Source organism: Mirounga leonina, unplaced genomic scaffold, assembly GCF_011800145.1.
Source record: "Mirounga leonina isolate KUSES-001 unplaced genomic scaffold, KU_Mleo_1.0 Mir_101595, whole genome shotgun sequence".
NCBI lineage: Eukaryota > Metazoa > Chordata > Mammalia > Carnivora > Phocidae > Mirounga > Mirounga leonina.
The window spans coordinates 4,653,274-4,675,460 of record NW_023270158.1 but is presented as its reverse complement, the minus strand read 5'-3'; the positions used below and the strand labels follow the sequence as shown (position 1 = coordinate 4,675,460).

The 22,187-nt window shown below is 39.1% G+C and overlaps 1 protein-coding gene and 1 pseudogene across 1 annotated transcript in view; one reads left to right on the top strand and one right to left on the bottom strand.

The window, feature by feature from the left end:
• PPEF1 (protein phosphatase with EF-hand domain 1) overlaps positions 1 to 22,187 on the bottom strand; it is a 124,909-nt gene that overhangs the window by 12,822 nt on the left and 89,900 nt on the right. The window contains exons 16-18 of the mRNA XM_035000353.1: positions 20,828 to 20,977; positions 11,351 to 11,536; positions 9,801 to 9,943 (exon numbers count right to left, since the gene is read on the bottom strand). Coding sequence (XP_034856244.1) covers positions 9,801 to 9,943; positions 11,351 to 11,536; positions 20,828 to 20,977 — 479 coding nt within the window. The remainder of the gene's footprint in view (positions 1 to 9,800; positions 9,944 to 11,350; positions 11,537 to 20,827; positions 20,978 to 22,187) is intronic.
• On the top strand, positions 631 to 1,077 carry LOC118007320 (annotated as a pseudogene).

Below are 22,187 nucleotides of genomic sequence, written 5' to 3'. Positions count from 1 at the left end.
ATGCAGCTGGTGACTTTAAGTTGAAGGCAATGTTTTGTGGGTTTTTTTTAAAGATTTTATTTATTTATTTATTTATTTATTTATTTGAGAGAGAGAGAGAGTGAGAGCACGAGCAGGGGCAGAGGCAGAGGGAAAGGGAGAAGCAGACTCCCCACTGAGCAGGGAGCCTGACATGGAGCTCGACCCCAGAACCCCGGGATCATGACCTGAGCCAAAGGCAGATACTTAACTGACTGAGCCACCCAGGCGCCCTGAAGGCAATATTTATTTACCATTCTGAAAATCTTAGGGCCTTTAAGAATTATGCCAAATCTGCTCTGCCTGTGCTCTATAAATGGAACAACAAAGCCTAAATGACAGCACACTCGTTTTACAACATGGTTTAGTGAATATTTTAAGCCCGTTGTTGAGGCCTACTGCTCAGAAAGAAAGATTCCTTTTAAAACACGACTGCTCACTGACAATGCACCTGGTCAGCTGAGAGCGCTGATGAGATGGACAGTGAGATTCATGGTTTGTGACTGCTAACACAATATTCATTCTGCAGCCCATGGACCAAGGAGGAATTTAGACTTTCAAATCTTATTATTTAAGAAATACATTTTATGCTTTTCTGTCTGGGCTGCCGACATGCCATCCGGACTGAGGAAGACCCGGAAACTTCAGGGCCACATAAGCCACGGCCACGGCCGCATCGGCAAGCACCAGAAGCACCCAGGAGGCCGGGGTAATGCTGGTGGCATGCATCACCACAGGATCAACTTCGACAAATATCACCCAGGTTACTTTGGAAAAGTTGGTATGAGACATTACCACTTAAAGAGGAACCAGAGCTTCTGCCCAACTGTCAACCTTGATAAACTGTGGACCTTAGTCAGTGAGCAGACATGGGTAAATGCTGCCAAAAACAAGACTGGAGCTGCTCCTATCATTGATGTGGTGTGATCGGGCTACTACAAAGTGTTGGGAAAGGGAAAACTCCCCAAACAGCCTGTCATCATGAAGGCCAAATTCTTCAGTAGAAGAGCAGAGGAGAAGATTAAGGGTGTTGGGGGTGCCTGGGTTCTAGTAGCTTGAAGCTACGTTTGGGGGGGGGGTAGGTTCATTAAATGCTAACAAGAGCTTTTCTCTTCTGGAAAAAAAAAAAGAAATACATTTTATAAGGCTATAGCTGCCATAGATAGTGATTCCTCTGATTGATCTGGGCAAAGTAATTTGAAAACCTTCTGAAAAGGATTCACCATTCTAGATGCCATTAAGAACATTCATGATTTGGGCACCTGGGTGGCTCAGTTGGTTAAGCGACTGCCTTCGGCTCAGGTCATGATCCGGGAGTCCCTGGATCGAGTCCCGCATCGGGCTCCCTGCTCAGCAGGGAGTCTGCTTCGTCTTCTGACCCTATCCCCTCTCATGTGCTCTCTGTCTCTCTCATTCTCTCTGTCTCAAATAAATAAATAAATAAATAAATAAATAAATAAATAAATAAATAAATAAATAAATAAAAGAACATTCATGATTCATTGGAAGAGGTCAAATATCAACATTAACAGGAGTTTGGAAGAAGTTGATTCCAAACCTCATGGATGACTTTGAGGGATTCAAGACTTCAGTGAAGGCAGTCACTGCAGATGTGGTGGAAACAACAAGAGAACTAGAATTAGAAGTTGAGTCTGAAGATGTGACTGAATTGCTGCCATCTCAGGATAAAATTTTAATGGATGACGAGTTGCTTCTTATGGATGAGCAAAGAAAATGGTTTCTTGAGATGAATCTACTCCTGGTGAAGATGCTGTGAAGATTATTGAAATGACAACAAAGGATTTAAAATAGTATATACATTTAGCTGATAAAACAGCAGCAGGGTTTTGAGAGGACTGACTCCAATTCTGAAAGAAGTTACTGTGGGCAAAATGCTGTCAAACAGCATCGCATGCTACAGAGAAATTGTTCATGAAAGGAACAGCCAATCAATTTAGCAAATTTCATTGTTGTCTTCTTTTAAGGAATTGCCAAACCTGCCCCAATGTTCACCAACCATCACCCTGATCAGTCAGCAGCCATCAAGATTGAGGCAAGACCCTCCACCAGCAAGATTATGACAGGCCGAAAGTTCAGATGATGACTACTATTTTTTTTAACAATAGAGTATTTTAAAATTAAAGTATATACATTGTTTTTTAGAAATGCTATTGCACACTTAATAGACTACAGTATAATGTAAACATAACTTTTATAGGCACTAGGAAACTGAAAAATTCTCCTGACTTGCTTTATTGTAAGATTTGCTTTATTATGGTGGTCTGAAACTGAACCTGCAATATCTCTGAGGTGTGCCTGTAAATGAAATAAAAAACAGAAAAACAATAGAGAAAATCAATGAAGAAAAAAATTGCTTCTTTGAAAAGATCAATAAAATTGACAAAATTTTAGCTAGACTGGCCAAGAAAAAAAGAAAAAAGTACTCAAATTTCTAAAATCAAGAATTAAAGAGGGGTCATCACTACTGACCTCACAGAAATAAAAGATTATAAGGGAATACTGTAAGCAATTGTACACCAACAAATTAGATAATCCAGATGAAATGGACAAATTCCTATAAAGATACAAACTACCAAAATTGACTAAGAATAGAAAACCTGAACATACTTAGAACAGATAAAAAGATTGAATAGGTAATCAAACAACTTCTCATGAAGAAAAGCGCAGGATGAGATGGCTTCCCTGGTGAAGTCTACCAAACATTTAAAGAAGAATTAATACCAATCATTCACAAGCTCTTCCAAAAAATAGAAGAGGTGGGCATACTACCCATCTTATTATATGAAGCCAGTATTTTATCCTCAAACCAAAACCAAAGATCACAAGAAAACTACACATCACTACAATATCTCTTATAAATATAGATGGAGGGGCATCTGGCTGGCTCAGTCAGTACAGCATATGACTCTTGATTTCAGGGTTGTGAGTTCAAGTCCCATGTTGAGCATAGAGATTACTTGAAAAAACTTTTTTTGGGGGGCGCCTGGGTGGCTCAGTTGGTTAAGCGACTGCCTTCGGCTCAGGTCATGATCCTGGAGTCCCTGGATTGAGTCCCGCATTGGGCTCCCTGCTCGGCAGGGAGTCTGCTTCTCCCTCTGACCCTCCCCCCTCACATGTGCTCTCTCTCATTCTCTCTCTCTCAAATAAATAATTAAAATCTTTAAAAAAAAAAAAAAGAAAAAACTTTTTTTTTTAATTTGAAAAAAAAATGAATATAGTTGGAAAATCCTCAACAAAATACTAGCAAATTGCATCCAGCAATATATAAAAGGGATTATATACCATGAACAAGTGGAATTTATCCCAGGAATGCAAGGTTTGTTTAATATCTGAAATAAACAAATGTAACACACCATATTAACAAAAAGAAAAGAACAAAAACCACATGATCTTCTCAGTAGATACAGAAAAAGCATTTGACAAACTCTAACACTCTTTCATGATAAAAACACTCAACAAATTCAGCATAGAAGGGAACTTCCTCACTCTGATGAGAGGCATCTACATAAAACACATGGCTGATATACTTAAGGGCGAAAGACTGAATGTGTCCCCCTTAAGAACAGGAACAAAACAAGGATATCTGCTCTCACCACTTCTAGTCAACATTAGTCTAGAGGGTCTAGCCAGGACAATTAAACAAGAAAAAGAAGTAAAAGGCATCCAGATTGGAAAAGAAGTAAAACTATTTTCACTCAGAAATAATATGATCTTGTATATAAATAATCCCAAGGAACCTACTAAAAACTATTAGAACTAATAAACAAGTTAATCAAGATTGCACAATATACAAAAATCAATTGTATTTTTATACACTTGAAATGAACAATCCAAAAATGTAAATTAAGAAAGCAATTCTAGGGAGCGCCTGGGTGGCTCAGATGGTTGAGCATCTGCCTTCGGCTCAGGTCATGATCCTGGGGTCCTGGGATCAAGCCCCGCATCGGGCTCCTGGCTCAGCAGGGAGCCTGCTTCTCCTTCTCCCTCTGTCTCTCTCCCTGCTCATGCTCTCTCTCTCTCTGTATCTCTATGTCTCAAATGAATAAATAAAAGCTTAAAAAAAAAAAAAAGAAAGAAAGCAATTCTACTTACTATAACACCAAAAAGAATAAAATACTCAGAAATGAATTTAACAAAATAAATTCAAGATTTTTACACTGAGAAACCAAAACTCTGTTCAAGGAAATTAAAGATCTAAATAAATAGAACAATATTCCTTGTTCATGGATTCGAAGACCTAATATTGTTAAAATGGCAATAACCAGGGGCACCTGGGTGGCTCAGTCAGTTAAGTGTCTGACTCTTGGTTTCAGCTCAGGTCTTGATCTCAGGGTCATGATCTAAGCGTTGAGAGACTGAGCCCCATATTGGGCTCTGTGCTCAGTGGGGAGTCTGTTTAAGATTCTCCCTCTCCCTCTCCCCCTCCTCTAAATAAATAAATAAATAAATAAATAAATAAATAAATAAAGTCTTTTAAAAATAAAAATAAAATGGCAATGGCCACCAAATATATCTATAGATTCAAAATAATCCCTATCAAAATCCCAGTTGGCATTTTTGTAGAAGTTGACAAGCTGATTCTAAAATTCATATGGAAATGCCAGGATGCCAGAATAACTGAAACAATCTTAAAAAACAAGAACAAATTTCAACTCACATTTCCCAGTTTCAAAACTTACTACAAAGCTGTAGTAATCAGGACAGTGTGTTACTTGCTTTAGGATAGACATACAAATCAATGGAATACAATTTAAAGTCCAGAAATAAACCCATACCTTTATGGTCAATTGACTTTTGACAAATGTGCCAAGACAATTAATTAAATGGGAGAAGAATAATCTTTCCAACTGATGGCGCTGGACAACTGGATAGCCACATGTAAAAGAATAAAGTTAGAGCCCTACCTCACACCATACACAAAGATTAACTCAAAATGGATCAGATACCCAAATGTAAGAGCTTAATCTATAAAATTCTTAGAAGACAATATAGGAATAAATCCTCATACCTTTGGGTTAGGCAATGGCTTCTTAGATACAACACCAAAAGCACAAGCCAAAAAGAGAGAGAGAGAGAGATTGGATTTCATCAAAATTAAAAATTTTTGTGCTGCACATAATACCATCAAGAAAGGGAAAAGATATCCCACAGAATGAGAGAGACTATCTACAAATCATTTATCTAATAAGTGATGTGTATATAGGATAGATAAAAAATTCTTACAACAGAGTGCCTGGGTGGCTCAGTTGGTTAAGCGACTGCCTTCGGCTCAGGTCATGATCCCGCAGTCCTGGGATCGAGTCCCACATCGGGCTCCCTTCTCGGTGGGGAGTCTGCTTCTCCCTCTAACCCTACCCCCTCTTGCGCTCTCTCTCTCACTCTCTCTCTCTCTCAAATAAATAAAATCTTTTTAAAAAAAAATTCTTACAACACCCTAATAAAAAGAGTAAGAACTCAATTAAAAATTGAAAAAGGAGGGGCAACTGGGTGGCTCAGTTGGTTGAGTGTCTGCCTACGGCTTGGGTCATTATCCCAGGGTCCTGGGATCGAGCCCCACATCAGGCTCCCTGCTGGGGGGGGGGGTCTACTTCTCCCTCTCCTTCTGCCCCTCCCCCTGCTTGTTCTCTTTCTCAAATAAATGAATAAAATCTTTTTTAAAAAATTGAAAAATGATCTGATATAGACATTTCTCCAAAGAAGATAAGCAAATGTTCAATAAGCACATACAAAGGTCCTCAATATCACTGGTCATTAGAAAAATGCAAATCAAAACCACAATGAGCTTCTATCTCACATTCACTAAGGTGGCTACAATAAAAAAGATCATAATAAGGGTTGGCAAGGATGTGGGAAAACTGGAATCCTCATACACTGCTGGTGGGAATGTAAAATCATGCAGACCCTTGGGGAAAAAAGCTAACAAGCTATTCAAAATGTTAAAAATAGAGTTACCATATAATCCAACAACTCCACTTTCAGGTATATACCCAAGAGAAATGAAAATATATGTATGCAGAAAATCTGTCCACTGATGTTCAAAACATTATCATTCATAATAGCCAAAAAGTGGAAAAAACCTGAATTTCCATCGATGGTCTGATGAATGGTCAAAGAAAATGTGAACTATTCAAGCCAAAGCAATCTTGAAAAATAAAAATAAAACTGGAGTTATCACAATTCCAGACTTGTTATATTACAAAGCTGTAGTAATCAAAACAATATGTTACTGGCACAAAAATAGACACATAGATCAATAGAATGGAACAGAAAACCCAGAAATAAACTCACAATTATATGGTCAATTAATCTTCGACAAAGCAGGAAAGTATATGCAATGAGGAAAAGACAGTCTCTTCAACAAATGTTGTTGGGAAAACTGGACAGCTACATGCAAGGAATGAAACCACTTTCTTACACCATACACAAAAATAAACTCAAAATGGAATAAAGACCTAAATGTGAGACTTGAAACCATAAACATCCTAGAAGAGAGCACAGGCAGTAACCTCTCTGGCACTGGCCATAGCAACTTTTTCTAGATAGGTCCTCTGAGGCAAGGGGCACAAAAGCAAAAATAAACAATTGGGACTACATCAAAATAAAAAGCTTCTGCACAGCAAAGGGAACAGTCAACAAAACTAAAAGGCAACCTGCGGAATGGGAGAAGATATTTGCAAATGACATATCCGACAATGGGTTAGTATCCAAAATATATAAAGAATGTATCCAACTCAACATCCAAAAAACAAATAATTCAATTTAAAAATGGGCAGAAGACAAGAACAGACATTTCTCCGAAGAAGATATACAGATGGCCAACAGATACATGAAAGGATGCTCATCATCACTTACCATCAGGGAAATGCAAATCAAAACCACAATGAAATATCACCTCACACTTGTCAGAATGGCTAAAATCAACAACACAGGAAGCAACAGGTGTTGGCGAGGATGTGGAGAAACGGGAACCCTCTTGCACTTTTGGTGGGAATGCAAACTGGTGCAGCCACTGTGGAAAACAGTATGGAGGGTCCTCAAAAAGTTAAAAATAGAAATACCTTTAATCCAGCAATCACACTTACCAGGTATTTACCCAAAGAATACAAGAATCCTAATTCAAAGGGATACATGCACCCCTACGTTTATAGCAGCATTATTTACAATAGCCAAGATAATGGAAGCAACACAAGTGTCCATCAAATGATGAACAGATAAAGAATAGTGGTATATATACACAATGGAACATTGCTCAGCCATCAAAAAGAATGAAATCTTGCCATTTGCAATGACATGGATGGAGCTAGAGAGTACTATGCTAGGTGAAGTAAGTCAGTCAGAGAAAGACAAATACCATATGATTTCACTCATATGTGAAATTTAAGGAACAAAACAAATGAGCAAAAGGAGAGAGAGAGAGAGGCAAACCAAGAAAGAGACCCTTAACTATAGAGAACAAAGTGATGGTTACCAGAGGGAAGGTAGGTGGGGGGATGGATGAAAGAGGTGATGGGGAGTAAGGTGTGCACTTGTGATGAGCACAGAATGATGTATGGAATTGTTAAATCACTATATTGTACACCTGAAGCTAATGTAATACGATGTGTTCACTATACTGGAATTAAAAACTTAAAAAAACTTTTTAATTAAAAAAAAAAGGAAAATGTGGTCTATTCATATAATGGAATATTATTCAGCCATAAAAAGGAATGACACATTCATACATGTTACAACGTGAATGAACCTCAAAAACACTGTGCTAAGTGAAAGAAGCAGTCACAGAAGACCACATATTGTGTGATCCCATTTACACGAAATGTCCAGAATAGGTAAATTTATAGGAACAGAAAGCAGATTACTGGTTGCCTAGAGTTGTGATGGGGGAAGTGACTGGTGACTGCTAATGGGTTCAAGTTGTGTTTTTAGGATGGCAAAAATGTTTACAAACTGATTATGGCAATGGTTGCACAACTCTGTAAATATACTATCGGTGAATTGTATATTTTAAATTGGTCACCTTTATGGTATGTGAATTATGTCTCAACAAAGCTGTTAAAATAAATTGAGATTAACTTACTAATATAATGAAATGCAATATAATATAAACTTGCTGTGGAGACATTTTTCTAACAAAGATGAAAATCCAAAAGATATAATGAAATTATATATATAAATGTGATTTCATAGAACTAAAGCAAAATGAAGACACCAACATTTTGATTCCAACAAAATATACGCAATGTAACTGTAAAAATCCTCTGTCCCTCATTTGCAAAGAACTCCTAAAGATTGATCAGAAAATGACAAACAACCCAATATAAAATGGGGGAATAATATAAATAGGAAATGCCAAGAAGAAAAAAATGCAGTGTCCAAAAACATAAGATGGGCAAACTCAGCTATCTAAAAAGTGCTAATTAAAACAACGAGATTTACCGTTTTCATCCATCAGCTTGGCAAAAATTAAGAAGTGTGATAATATCTAAGACTAATGAGGATGTGGAAAAATCGGTATGTTGTTTTTCAGATTGTTAATTGTTAAAACTCTTTTGGAGTATCTAGCAAAATTTTAAACCATAAATCCATAAATTCCACATTTTGAAATTTTATGTAAAAAAAAAGCACTAAATCTTAAATACATACACACAGGCTATGTGTATGCCCGTGTGTATGTACGTCTGTGTGTATGCATGCGTGTGTATGTATGTATACACACACACAGAGAGAAGTGTTTGTTATATATGGCTTTGCTTTTAAGTGCAAAACCCTTGAACCAATCTGGATGGCCATCAGTTGAATAGGATTTAGCCACTCCATAATTGTTATGGCACATCTACTAGAAAGATTGAGTTAGGTCTATGTGTATTAACTTGGAGTAATGTTCATGATATCATCTTTAGAGAAAAAGTCAGCTGTAGAATAGAGTGTGCTGTGTTATTCTATCTTTGTAAAAAAAAAAAAAAAAGTATGTATGTTGCTGACTGCCTTTCTCCTCCCCCAGGATCTGCAACTGATGAAGGAAAGGACTTTTGTCTGTTTTGTTCATTGCCATATCGCTTGTGCCTAGAACAGTGCGTGATACATAGTAGGTGCTCAAAAAATTTTTAAATTCGATGAATATAATGGATTGTCTATTTTTGTAGGAGCAAGAAGAGGGAAGAAATGTGCACTCTGGGCTACCAATTTCAGTTGCCTCTGGGGAAAAGGATTATTAAGAAGGAGAGGGAGAGAAGATCATTAGCATTTTCTGTATACATCTTTGTTTGGTCTCACTTGTTAGCAACAAACATACTCATTTTATAATGAAAACTTCTTTAAAAGATCACGTTGAATAGAGAAAAGGAAGATAAGCTATGGATGCCATCACATGGAGGGACACTCAACTCTTGTCATTATACACTTCTGTGTAGAGAAGAGACCAAGAGGCAAGAGCACACAGGGCTGTTTGGGGGACAGGGAGCGCTGTTGGGTGTGGGACTGGGTGGATGTGGGGACCGTCTTTTCTTTACATTCAGTTAGAGGCTGCTCGTGGATACTGATTGCTTTACCCGTTTAAAGAGACATATGAATTGAAAATTGCTCCTCTTGGTTTCAAATATGAATGCATTCACCACTTGGTGTCTGGAACTAATTCCATTGTGTTTATACCAATGAGTAACCAGTAAGTAGTTGTCTTCACTCTCGTGGCCGCTCTTAGTCACTCTGGACTGTTTCTACTTGGTCACCAGTACCGGCGCTCAGAATTCTCCTTAGAGCATACACACCTTTGGTAAAGAGGCCTCGAGCACGTTGTCCTAGTTACTTGGTACTGGAAAAATCGAGGGGTCATATCACAACACAGTTTGATGTAAGCTCCTCGATTGCTGCCTTCTTCATAATAATTAGAAGCAGAAAATACAGTAACAACCTGATTAAAGAAAAAGAGGGCCAGGTTCACATAGAGTTAGTTCTCAAAAGGTCCTTCAATAAAAGCAGAAATAGCTCAATTCCTAAAAAAGCAAAAATCAAACAAAGTTCCAAATCCATCCAAATTATCCAAGTCTGACAGGATTTTCTGTGATTCCACTGGAGAGCAACAAGGCTTTGAAATCAGTGTCCCCAGGAATACTAACTTCCAGCCACTCATCCCCATAGTGCATAGCCTTGCAATCCTGTGTACAATTTCAGTTCCGTGTCTTAGAATTCTACTTAACGCTTGGTTTTGCAAATTCTAATTTTCCAAGCGGGTAAAGCCTTTGTTTTCTTTCCTTGTGATATTTGAGTGTTCAAAATAAAACTCCTCTACTCTCAGTCTTTTTCTTTTGCTTAAAGCTGCCTGATGTAGAGGGCTTGGGGCCCTCTACAAAACCAGTCCTTTAAGGGCAGAGAAAATAGTGGCCAGAATACAGAGTGGCCAGGACCACTCTGCTGGGAAGGAACCAGCCTTGGGGCCATGGTGGGGGATGGCAGGGTAATCCTTGTCCTTGACAGGCAACCTGGCTCGGGCTCAGTTCTGCCCTCATCAGCCTGCTACTTCAGACAAGCTATTTTCTCTCTGTTTTCTCAGTACAAAGAAACCTTAAATAATTCTTGCCTTCACTATCTCACAACATTAGCAGGAGCCGAAAGTGAACTAATGGAGTGAAGAAAAGCGAAAGTCTTGAAATAGAAAGAGATGCCACACGATTTGGTATCCTGTTTTATTTATTGTTATTCTCTGGTAGAAAAGGGACATCCCAAGACAGCTTGGAACAAGAAACCAGTTCCTGAGCCCTCTTCCGGCCTTACCAGACACCTGTGAAGGAGCGCATCACACTCCATTCCAGTGGCTGCAGCTAAACTGACCACAGCAGGTGGCTCGCTAGAGCTCACCGACTCTGTGAGTAGAAGGGACGTGGCTTCTGCGGCTCTGTCCTGCACAGGGCAAGTACAAAAGGTGAAAGAGAGCAACCTGGATCTCTTGCTGCCTTTGACGTGCTCTGTGAGGGTAAGTACATTCTTAACCGCGCTGGACCGGAGAGTTGCCTTTCGATTAGTAAAGAAGAAAGGCTGTCTGTGGGTGTACTTAGAGCTACACGTCAGAATTTCTATCTCTGGGATTCAGGAAGATCAGGGAAATAAGCCAAATATCTCTTAGGGTGAGGCACAGTGAGGCCCCTTCAAACAACCTGTGTGAACCCTGTAGTCTCCTGTTTCTGTCTACCAAAGCATGGCCTCCTGTTTTGGTCCTGGGGAAGACACCTTCCCATGGGCCTCTAGGTAAGATGCATCCCGTGATGAAAGAGTGTTTGGGGCAAGGGTGTGTGTGATGATGTCACCAACAATGTTAGCTTACCTTCCCATCGTGGCAGATTTCATACCCTTCGGGCTTACATTCATGAGACCTAATGAGCATCTTCAACTGGTATTTATTAAGAACCTTGGAGGTAATATCTGGTCCAAAATAGCAGCCCCCTCCTCGACTTGTGTTTGGGTAACAGCCTCTCTTGTCTCTGGGATCACTCCACAGAATATCGATAACCTTTAAACAACAAACCAGATTAGGCCACTAGTTATAAGTGAGAGTCTATCTTTCTAGATTCCAACTTATTTGCCAGAAATATCAACCCAAGTTATCCCAGAGTCTGTTTCTCATTCCTCCTTCAAACTTGTTTCAGACTCATCTCCTCCATGAATCTTTTCCACACTAATTGTAATGCCCATAGCCACTGTGGTCCCTTTCTGCTCATCCCCAATAACCAGTGCAGCCATACTTCATAATCATGAAGAATCAGCCCTTGCTTTTGTTTGTCTTTAAAAATCTCATCATGATTGTTTCACAATTGCTGAATCTACCAAGGTCTTTTCTCTCTCTCTTTTAAAAAATTTTTATTTATTTATTTGAGAGAGTGAGAATGAGCAAGCACAAGCATGGGGGGGTGGGGGGGAGGCAGCAGCAGAAGGAGAGGGAGAAGCAGGCTCCCCGCAGAGCAAGGAGCCTGATGCAGGGCTTGAGCCCAGGACCCTGGGATCATGACCTGAGCCGAAGGCAGACCCTTAACCGACTGAGCCACCCAGGTGCCCCTCAAGGTTTTTTCTCTTAAAAGAACTTCATTGTCATGTTCCAAGAAGAAAGCAGCTCCCCACAATGAACACACATTAGAGGTTCTTAATATGTTCAAAGAGACAAGGTAGGTCTCCCAGCTGTGGCTTCGGCCCTGGTTTTTCTCCTGTAGAGCAGATAGCATGAGGAAGACTTTTTCCCACCACAAATACAGACAAGTGTTCATCCAAGAATACTTCCTAAGTCATCTCCTTCCCTTTCTGTCCCATTGATAAGAACATTCTCAGTTCCAATAACTGGTTCCCACCATGTGTCCTCCTAAATCCACAAGTATTTTATTAGCATAACATTTCCTTTTGGGGCTGAAAGAGGAAAATGCAGCCTACATGATGTCCAAGACTGAAGATCCAAGTTTCTAAGAATATTTTTCATTGTTCTTATCTACATATAATGTTTCTTTATCTAAACTCCTATAGGAGTTTAAGCAGTAGTGAGAAAAACTAGCTTTGTCACTAAAGCTGTACAGCCTCGAGAAAACTCTCTGGGTCTCTGTTTCCAGATCTTTAAAATCAGGGGTTTGGGCCGGGTTACTTGTAAAGTATCTCAAAGTTCCAACAGACTATGATTCTAAGAGTCTGTCTTTTCCACGTTTTTGTTCTGCAGGCTTGAAGGAGCACACATTTTAAGTTCTGCAGTTACTCAAGCGAGTCCAAGTCAGGTCTTAACAAGAGAACCAGAAGTGGTTGTCCCAGTAAACTGGACTGTACACCGATTTATAGGTTTGGTTTTGAAGGGGAGCTAGAAATAAGTGAGGAAGAAGACAGTGAGGTGAAGAGGAGAAGAGAACTGGTAGGAGAACTCTGGAATGAGAAGCACTTGGTCAGAGCCTGTAATAACCCTCCATCAGGCACGAACCAGACACTTAGGGAATTTTTGATGATTGACTGCAGTGAGAGTTAAAACCACCCAAAGTAGATTCAGACCAGGATTCTCCTTTTTCCCCTACCTCACTCCCCCATTGGCACAATCCTACCCTACAAATAAATACAATGGAGCCCATTTGCCTTGCTGGTGTTTATGAAAAAACAAACACTTGCCTTATCATATCTGGCTCTTAAACCATGAATTCATGTTTGGGGGTCCTGATTTGACCTTTAGTGTAATGAAGGCAGAAACACAGAACACAAGGAATTGTGTTTTATAAGGAGGGGATTAAGTTTTAAATTCTCACATGAAATGCAAATCATTTATAGCCAAAATTACCCCCAGAACACCTCTTAAATGACCCTCAATGCACACTATACATGCTTTGTATATCCATTCCTATACAATAATACGGATGTGTGAATATTTTATATATGTGATAATGTATCATGGGATAAATAACCTTCGTGAAAATAAAATTTTACATACTTTTCTCCTTTTTGTCGCATACGTGTAGTTGAAATTTACACAAATTCAGTGTATACAGTGGACTCTGTTGAACTAGAAAAAACACTGACCAAGGAGTTAGTTCCTCAAGCGTCACCTGTGTCACCTTGGGCAAATCATTTAACCTATTTGAGCTTTAGTTGGCTCATCAATGAAATGAGAAAGATAAATCTAACATTCATTTTTCTTTGACTCAAAGGGGGTATGAGTTTTATAGAAATGAATGTCTTCAGAATTATCCATTCCATAAGTTTGCATTTCTTTTTTCTGTCTAGAACTCATTCACTTGACTCGGTTTACCCAGACTGTGGCTATAATACAGATTTGATCCTGAGGCCCTTTGTTGGTAAAAAAATTCCTCAGCAGAGACAGTCTCTTTCCTTCCAACATCCTCTCCTCTGAAATGCAAGGGCCTTGTGAGTGGTAAGTGCATGAAAGAACAGTTATTTACAACATTCCTTCCTGAAAATTTTCAAACCAAAAATTGGAAAAGTTTTACTGAATGACAGTTTTTATAGGGCCTGGTCAACAAAAATCTATCTGTGTCTCAGCCTTTAAACCTCCTAAATCCAGAATAAATCCAGCAAGAAGTGCCCTGTGCTTGTCTGCAGCTCTAAATAATCCAGTTCCCAAAAGTATGCTTTGGGGGAAAGTTAATAGCTCTAAAAGGTGTACCTAAATGCTTCTCTTCTAAGACACTAATACTATAGATTCGCTATTCTTTTGTATTTTCCCTTGGTGATGTGTCCTCCTTCCAGCTTTTGAACATGTCGTTTTAAAAGCTGTGCTCAACCCAAACCTTCCAGCAATACCTAAACTGCTTCAGATGCCTACTCCTTGTTTACCCATTGTCTCACTGGATGAGGACACACCAGAGCAGTTCATTTTCTTCTTGAGACCTCCTATCACTTTGAAGTCATCTTTCCCTTCGGAAAAGGAGCATGGGCATTAAAGGCAGACCTGGAATCACATCCTGCTCTGTCGCGCAGTGACTAGCCAAGTGACTACGACCAAGCCGTTTCACTCTTGGGAGCCTGCACAATGAGGCCGACTACCCTATTTAAAATTACAACTCTGTCCTCTACCTCCAGTTCTCCTGATACTCCTAATCTTGTTCTAGTTTTAATTTTTTTTTCCATAGAACCTCTCACTTAGCATATTATATAATTTACTTGCTTTTTGTTATATTATTATTTAACTCCTCCCCCTAGAATGTAAGCTTCATGAGGTAATAGATCTTTGGTCACTGACATTCTCAAAAGCCTAGAACAGTGACTGACACATAGCAAGTGTTCAATAAATACTTATTAAATGGACGAATTAAGAGAAGGGAGTCACTCAGGAAATAAATAATAAACCTCTCTGGTCTTCTTGTTGCAAGTCTGTCCTAAAGGAAGGGTATCACGCTTGTCTCTATACAGTGACATAGCTATGAGTACATATATCCCCCACATCTCTGTGAACATAAGATAAAACTTAAATTAGAGCACTCAGCCAAGAATTATGCACTTCTGTGAGTAGGGGACAAATAAAGAGCCTATGACCTTTATTATAACATAGCTCATAGCTATTGAGAAATAAAGTATGAAATCTGTTTTTATCTGGAAATTTCAACTCTAGCTAACTAAAGTATGCATACCCACTTTGTACCAGCAACTGAGAGAAGAAAACTAAGGGTACAACTGAAATTATTAAAATATTGGGAATGAGGGGTGCCTGGGTGGCTCAGTCGTTAAGTGTCTGCCTTCGGGTCAGGTCATAATCCCAGGGTCCTGGGATCGAGCCCTACATTGGGCTCCCTGCTCAGCGGGAAGCCTGCTTCTCCCTCTCCCACTCCTCCTGCTTATGTTCCTGCTCTCGCATCTCTCTCTCTCTGTCAAATAAATAAATAAATAAATAAATAAATAAATAAATAAAATCTTTAAAAAAAAATATTGGGAATGAGATTCTGGTCCATTTTACCCTGTCTCAGCTCTAGTTATGTACATGGAGATTGCAAGATGCCTCGTCTATATTGTTGGGGTGGTGGGAAGTTTTATTACAGAATAATGACCCCCAGTCTCCTCCCTCCCACTTCTTAAGGCTCCATCTCTCTAGAATTCTAAACTTATCTAGGCTTCCAGAGGCCAGAATTTTCTTTTTGTGAAACTCCAATCTCTTTGGCATCATCCTTTTTATTCACCATCCTAGAAGTGCTTGTTCTAACCTTTGGTCTTTGGAATTTGGATGTCAGAATTTAAGGAAGCATCCTTTCCAACTTGCTATAAGTTGTCTCTTGTATTTACTTGATTTTTAAATACTTTGGATGCACAAGCCATTGATGAATTCTATTTCTCTCCCACTACCCCTTCTCCCTCCCTCTCTATCCCCTCAGCTCTCTCTTTCTCCTCATTGATTAGAGGATATTTTACAACAGAAATCACATTTTAGTCAACATTTTCAGCAGTCAAGGTATAAGAGTACAGAGTCAAGAAATAGAGCCTTCTTAGAGCTAAGCAATTAGAAGAAGGCTGATGGTTCCACGATACTAGCAGCAAGAGCAGACCAGACAGAAGTTTCACAGACAGAATCTGAGAAAGGGGCAGATGAGAAGAGCCCTCCTAGGGCCAGAATAAGCCTCAAGGATTGTCATACCCTGCCCCTGCAAAGGAGACTGACTTTAATGGGATCAGATTGTGGAGCTATTTGTGAGCCCCAGGGCATTGTTAAGAACAATAGCCCAATCAGCTAGCAATTAGCGAAGGCTAACAGCTGGGTATGAGAGGCAGATGGGCCAAAGCTTAAAGGGGAAGTCAGGGAAAGAGACAAAGAGAGCCTACCTAAAACTACAATGACCCCCAGGAGTCAGGGACGACACACTGAGAGGTCACAGACTTCACTGAACTAGTCAAGACAAGCCCTAAACAAATAAATGAGTGAAAACGCAAATAACAACAAGCCCCAGAGAAGCATGGGAGTAACAATCTAGAGTTACTACAATATGTTACTTAAAATGCCCAGTTTTCAACAAAAAAGTTACAAGACATGCAAAGAAAAAAATACACAGGGAAAAACAAGCAGGCAATAGAAATTGTCTTTGAGGGGATTAGATGTTGACTTAGCGGACAAAGATTTCAAAGCAACTATTATAAATATATTCAAAGACAGATAAATACATTCAAAGACAGACAGATATGGATATATATAGATACAGCACTCCACTCAACAGGAATGGAATACATTTTCTTCTTAAGAGCACACGGAGCATTCTCCAAGATAGACCATACACTACCCATAAAAAAAACCTCACTGGGCGCCTGGGTGGCTCAGTCGGTTGGGCGACTGCCTTCGGCTCAGGTCATGGTCCCAGGGTCCTGGGATCGAGTCCCGCATCGGGCTCCCTGCTCTGCGGGGAGCCTGCTTCTCCCTCTCCCACTCCCCCTGCTTGTGTTCCCTCTCTCGCTGTGTCTCTCTCTGTCAAATAAATAAATAAAATCTTAAAAAAAAAAAAAAAAACACCTCACTATGTTTTCAAAGGATTTAAATCATATAAAGTATGTTCTCCAACCAAAACTGAATTCAAGTAGAAAGCAATAAGAGAAAGAAATATGAGAAATTCACAAATATGCAGAAATTAAATAACATGCTGCTAAATAATCGATGGGTTAAAGAAGAAATCACAAGGGAAATTAGAAAATACTTTGAGATGAATGAACATGAAAGCACAACACCACAAAATTTACAGGATGGAGCTAAAGTAGTAGTTACAGGGAAATTTATAGCTTCATTACAAAAGGCAAGAGATCTTGAATCAATGACATTACCTTTCACCTTAGGAAACTAGAAAAAGAAGAGCAAACTAAATCTAAAGCAAGCAGAAAAAGGAAATAATAAAGATGAGAACAGAAATAAATGAAGGAAAGAATAGCAAATAATAAAGGAAGTCAATAAAACCAAAAATTGGTTCTTTGAAAAGATCAATAAAATTAGCAAACCTTAGTGAGACTGACCAAGAAAAAAAAGAGACTCAACTTACTAAAATTAGGAATGAAAGAAGTGACAGCACTACTAACTTTATATATATATATTTAAATATATATATTACAGACAACTTTAGGCCAACAAATTAGATAAATTAGATGAAATGAACAAATTCCAAGGAAGAGAAACTATCAGGACCACCAAGATAAAAACCACTCAAGAAGAAATACAAAATCTGAATAGAACTATAGCAAGAAAAAGATTGAATTAGTAATTTTTAAAATTCCTACAAAGAAAAGCCCAGGCTCAGATCATTTCATTGATGAATTCTACCAAACATATGAAGAAAAATTATTATCAGTCCTTCACAAACACCTCCAAAAACTGGAAGAGGAGCTAATGCTTCCCAACTCATCCTATGAGGCCAGTCTTATGCTAATACCAAAGATATCACAAGAAAAGTACAGAACAATACCCCTTATGAATATAGATGTAAAATCCTTAAAAAAATCAGCAGGGACGCCTGGGTGGCTCAGTCAGTTGGGCATCTGCCTTCGGCTCGGGTCATGATCCTGGAGTCCTGGGATCGAGTCCCAGGATGGAGTCCTGGGATTGAGTCCCGCATCGGGCTCCCTGCTCAGCGGGGAGCCTGCTTCTCCCTCTGCCTGCAGCTCCCCCTGCTTGCGCGCTCTCTCTCTCTCTCTCTCTCTGATAAATAAATAAAATGTTTAAAAAAAAAAATCAGCAAACTGAAGCCAGCAACATATAAAATGGATTACACACCATGACTAAGTGGGATTTATACCAGGAATGTAAGGTTGGTTTAAATCAATCAATGTAATACACCATATTGATAGAATAAAGGGGAAACCCCACACAATCATCTTAATAGATACAAAAAAAGCATTTGACAAAATCCAACACTCTTTCACGATAAAAACGTTCAACAAAGTAGGCACGGAAGGGACCCTCCTCATGATGAAGGGCAGCTAATATACAAACAAACAGCTAATACACTTAATGGTGAAAGACTGAATGCTTTCCCCTAATATCAGGAATAAGATAAGGATGTCTACTCTCACCAGTTCTATTCAACGCTGTACTAGAGGTTCTAGACAGGGTAATTAAGGAAGAAAAAGAAATAAAAGGCAGACAGCTTGGAAAGGAAGAAGCAAAATTATCTTTATTCACAGATAACATGCTCATGTATATAAAAGTCCCAAGGAATCCACTAAAAATCATTAGAATGAATAAACAGGCTTATCAAGGTTCACAACATGAGATAAGTATACATAAGTCAACTATATTTCTAAAGGTAATTTAAAAAACAATTCTATTTTACAATAGCATTGAAAGTACTTCGGAATATTTATTTTCAACTTGAGCATAACAAGCGCCTCAGTGTACATTATTACAAAACACTGTTGAAATTAAAGATCTAAATACATGGAAAGACATTCCATGTTCGTGGAATTGGAGATATAATATTGTTAAGATTGCAATAAGAACACAGATTCAAAGCAATCCCAGCTGTTTCTTGGTAGAAATTGACAAGCTGTCCCTAAAATTCATATGGAAATTCAAAGGACCCAGAACAGTCAAAACAATCTTGAAAAAGAACAACAAAACAAAGAACCCACATTTCCCACTTTCAAAACTTTCTACAAAGGTATAGTAATCAGGGTGCCTGGGTGGCTCAGTTGGTTAAGCGACTGCCTTCGGCTCAGGTCATGATTCTGGAGTCCCAGGATCGAGTCCCGCATCGGGCTCCCTGCTCGGCAGGGAGTCTGCTTCTCCCTCAGATCCTCCCCCCTCTCATGTGCTCTCTTTCTCATTCTCTCTCTCTCAAAAAAAAAAAAAAAAAAGGTATAGTAATCAAAACTGTGTAGTACTGACGTAAGGATAGACATATAGATCAGGGAGTAGAACTAAGAGTCTAGAAATAAGCCTTCATATTTATGGTCAGTTGATTTTTGATAAAAGCGCCAAGAAAATTCAATGAGAAAAGTCCTTTTAACAAGTGGTATTGGGATACCTGGATATCCACATGTAAAAGATTAAAGCTAGACCTCTACCTCCCACCTTACACAAAAATTAACTCAAAATGGATTACCCAAATGGAAGAGCTTAATCTATAAAATTCTTAGAAGAAACTACAGCAATAAATCCTCATGACTTTGGGTTAGACAATGGCGTCTTAGATACAACACCAAAACAGAAAAAAAACATAATATTAGATTTCATCAAAATTAAAAACTTTCATGCTGCAAATAATACCATCAAGAGAGGGAAAAAATAGTCCACAGAATAGGAAAGAATACCTGCAAATAATATATCTGAGAAGGAATTTATATCCAGAATATATGGAGAACTCTTACAATACAATAATAAAAAGATAACTCAATTTTTAAAATGAGCAAAGGATCTGTATAGATATTTCTCCAAAGACATACAGATGGCCAATTAGCACATGAAAAGATGCTCAACATCATTAATCATTAGAGAAATGCCAAAACCACAACAAATCAAAACCATAATGAGATTCCACCTCACACTCACTAGGACAGCCATAATCAAAAGGAGAAGATGTGAAGAAATTGGAACCTTCATACATTGGTAATGGAAATGTAAAATGGTGCAGCCACTTGGGAGAACAGTTTGGAAGTTTCTCAAAACGTTCAACTTAGAATTATCTTATAACCGAGCAATTCCACTCCTAGGTATAAAGCAAAGAGAAATGAAAGCATACATCCACAGAAAAACTTGTATGTGAATGTTTATAGCAGCATTATTCATAATAGCCAAGAAGCAGAAACAACTCAAATGTCTACCCACTGATGAATGAATAAACAAAATGTAGTATATCCATACAACAGAATATTATTTAGCAATAAAAAGAAACAAAGTACTGATACATCCTACAACATGGGTGAACCTCAAAACATTGAGCTGAGTACAAGAAGCCAGACACAAAAGATCACATATTGTATGGCTCCATTTCTAGAACATGTCCAGAATAGGAAAATCTATAAAGACCAAAAGTAGATTAGTGGTTGCCTAAGGCTGGAGGAGGGGGTGGTTGGGGAGAGAATGGGCAGTGACTAGTAATAGGTATGGAGTTTCTTTTTCAGGCAATGAAAAAGTTCTAAAATTAGATTGTCATGACAGTTGCACAACACTGTGAATATACCCAAACCATTGAATTATATACTTTAAATGAAGGAGTGTATCGCAATGAAGCTATTAAAAGTATAGCGATGAGTTCAGAAGGAAGAATATGCTCTGCTTATAAAGGTAAGTCACTTGTTATGTATCTAAGGGATAACTTCATCTATGCCGCATCTTCACTGCCACGTTGGGGGACACTTTGATACCTACCTGTTCCCATTCATGCTTTGTTAACTGCTCAGAAAGGGATCCATTTGTTTTGAGTTCCCGAGATATAAGAGTTGCACCTACTTTATTTGTCTTCAAGTCAGTATCACGGTCTTCAACTAAGGGAATTGGTGGCATCAGCACAGATTTCATCTACAAAACAAAGTCACACTTTAGCCAAACCCTATGTTTCATGTGCCACATGCAGAAACTTCCGGGCCAGTTGCCACTCTGTCTCTATTGCTGTGCCTCAACCTGACGAAGAACACATGTTTCTTTCTTTCTTTCTTTCTTTCTTTTTTTTTTATTTATTTGACAGAGAGAGAGAGATAGCGAGAGCAGGAACGCAAGCAGGGGGAGCGGGAGAGGGAGAAGCAGGCTTCCCGCTGAGCAGGGAGCCCGATGTGGGACTTGATCCCGGGACCCTGGGATCATGACCTGAGCCGAAGGCAGACACTTAACGACTGAGCCACCCAGGCGCCCGAACACGTGTTTCTTAAGGCCACTTAGGATCAGGATACTTTGCCCAGCTCCCCGCTAAAGTACCACACCATCATTTTCTCCTGGGAGCCCTGCTAGCCATCCTTTCTCACACCCCCTGCCAGGGAGTTTAAAGAATTCTAAACTAGAATCTCAGTTTATAGAATCTTCCTTCTCTGTCCCTCTGCATTGACACCCCCACCAACCCACCCACCTTACAAAATGCCTTTAATGAACCTAGAAGGAGGTTGTCATGAAGTTCCCCCAACCCAACTCCCCACCGCCATTAACAATCCTACCACAACAGCAGGCATAACCCAGGAAGCATGGTCATCCCTACACTTAGAGGGTCCTAAGGGATGGGGAAGTGGAGAAAGTGGGAAAGATGTAAAATTGGACTTGAAAATCTACTTTTGTATTTCATTTGGTAGAGTTCCAAAGGCTTAAACCTACTACTTTTGCTACAGTTCAATTGTATTTAATACAACAAGTATGTGCTGCCAATTCAACCTCACTCTAGGAGGGGTAGAAGACACAGAAAGTACACAAGTCAAATTTCTATCTTTAAAACCAGGCTTATGAGTAGGTGGAACGATGACCCCCAAAGGAGGTGAAATTTGGTTTCCTGGGAAAACTCCTGGCCCAAAAACTTCTCCCCAGGGGGTGTCTTGGCGACTAAAAATCAAACTTCGGTTCCAAGTATCAGGAAAGAGAGGAGAGAGTTGGAGGGAGAGAGCTTTGTGTTCAGAACTTACTCTATGCTGTTTTCTTCATCTAAGTAATTCTATTTAAGCCTCCTAACAACTCAATATAGTAGGTATTTTTTGCTTCCATACACAGGTGCAGAAACTGAGGCTTAGAAGGCTCAGGATGAGAAGAAGTT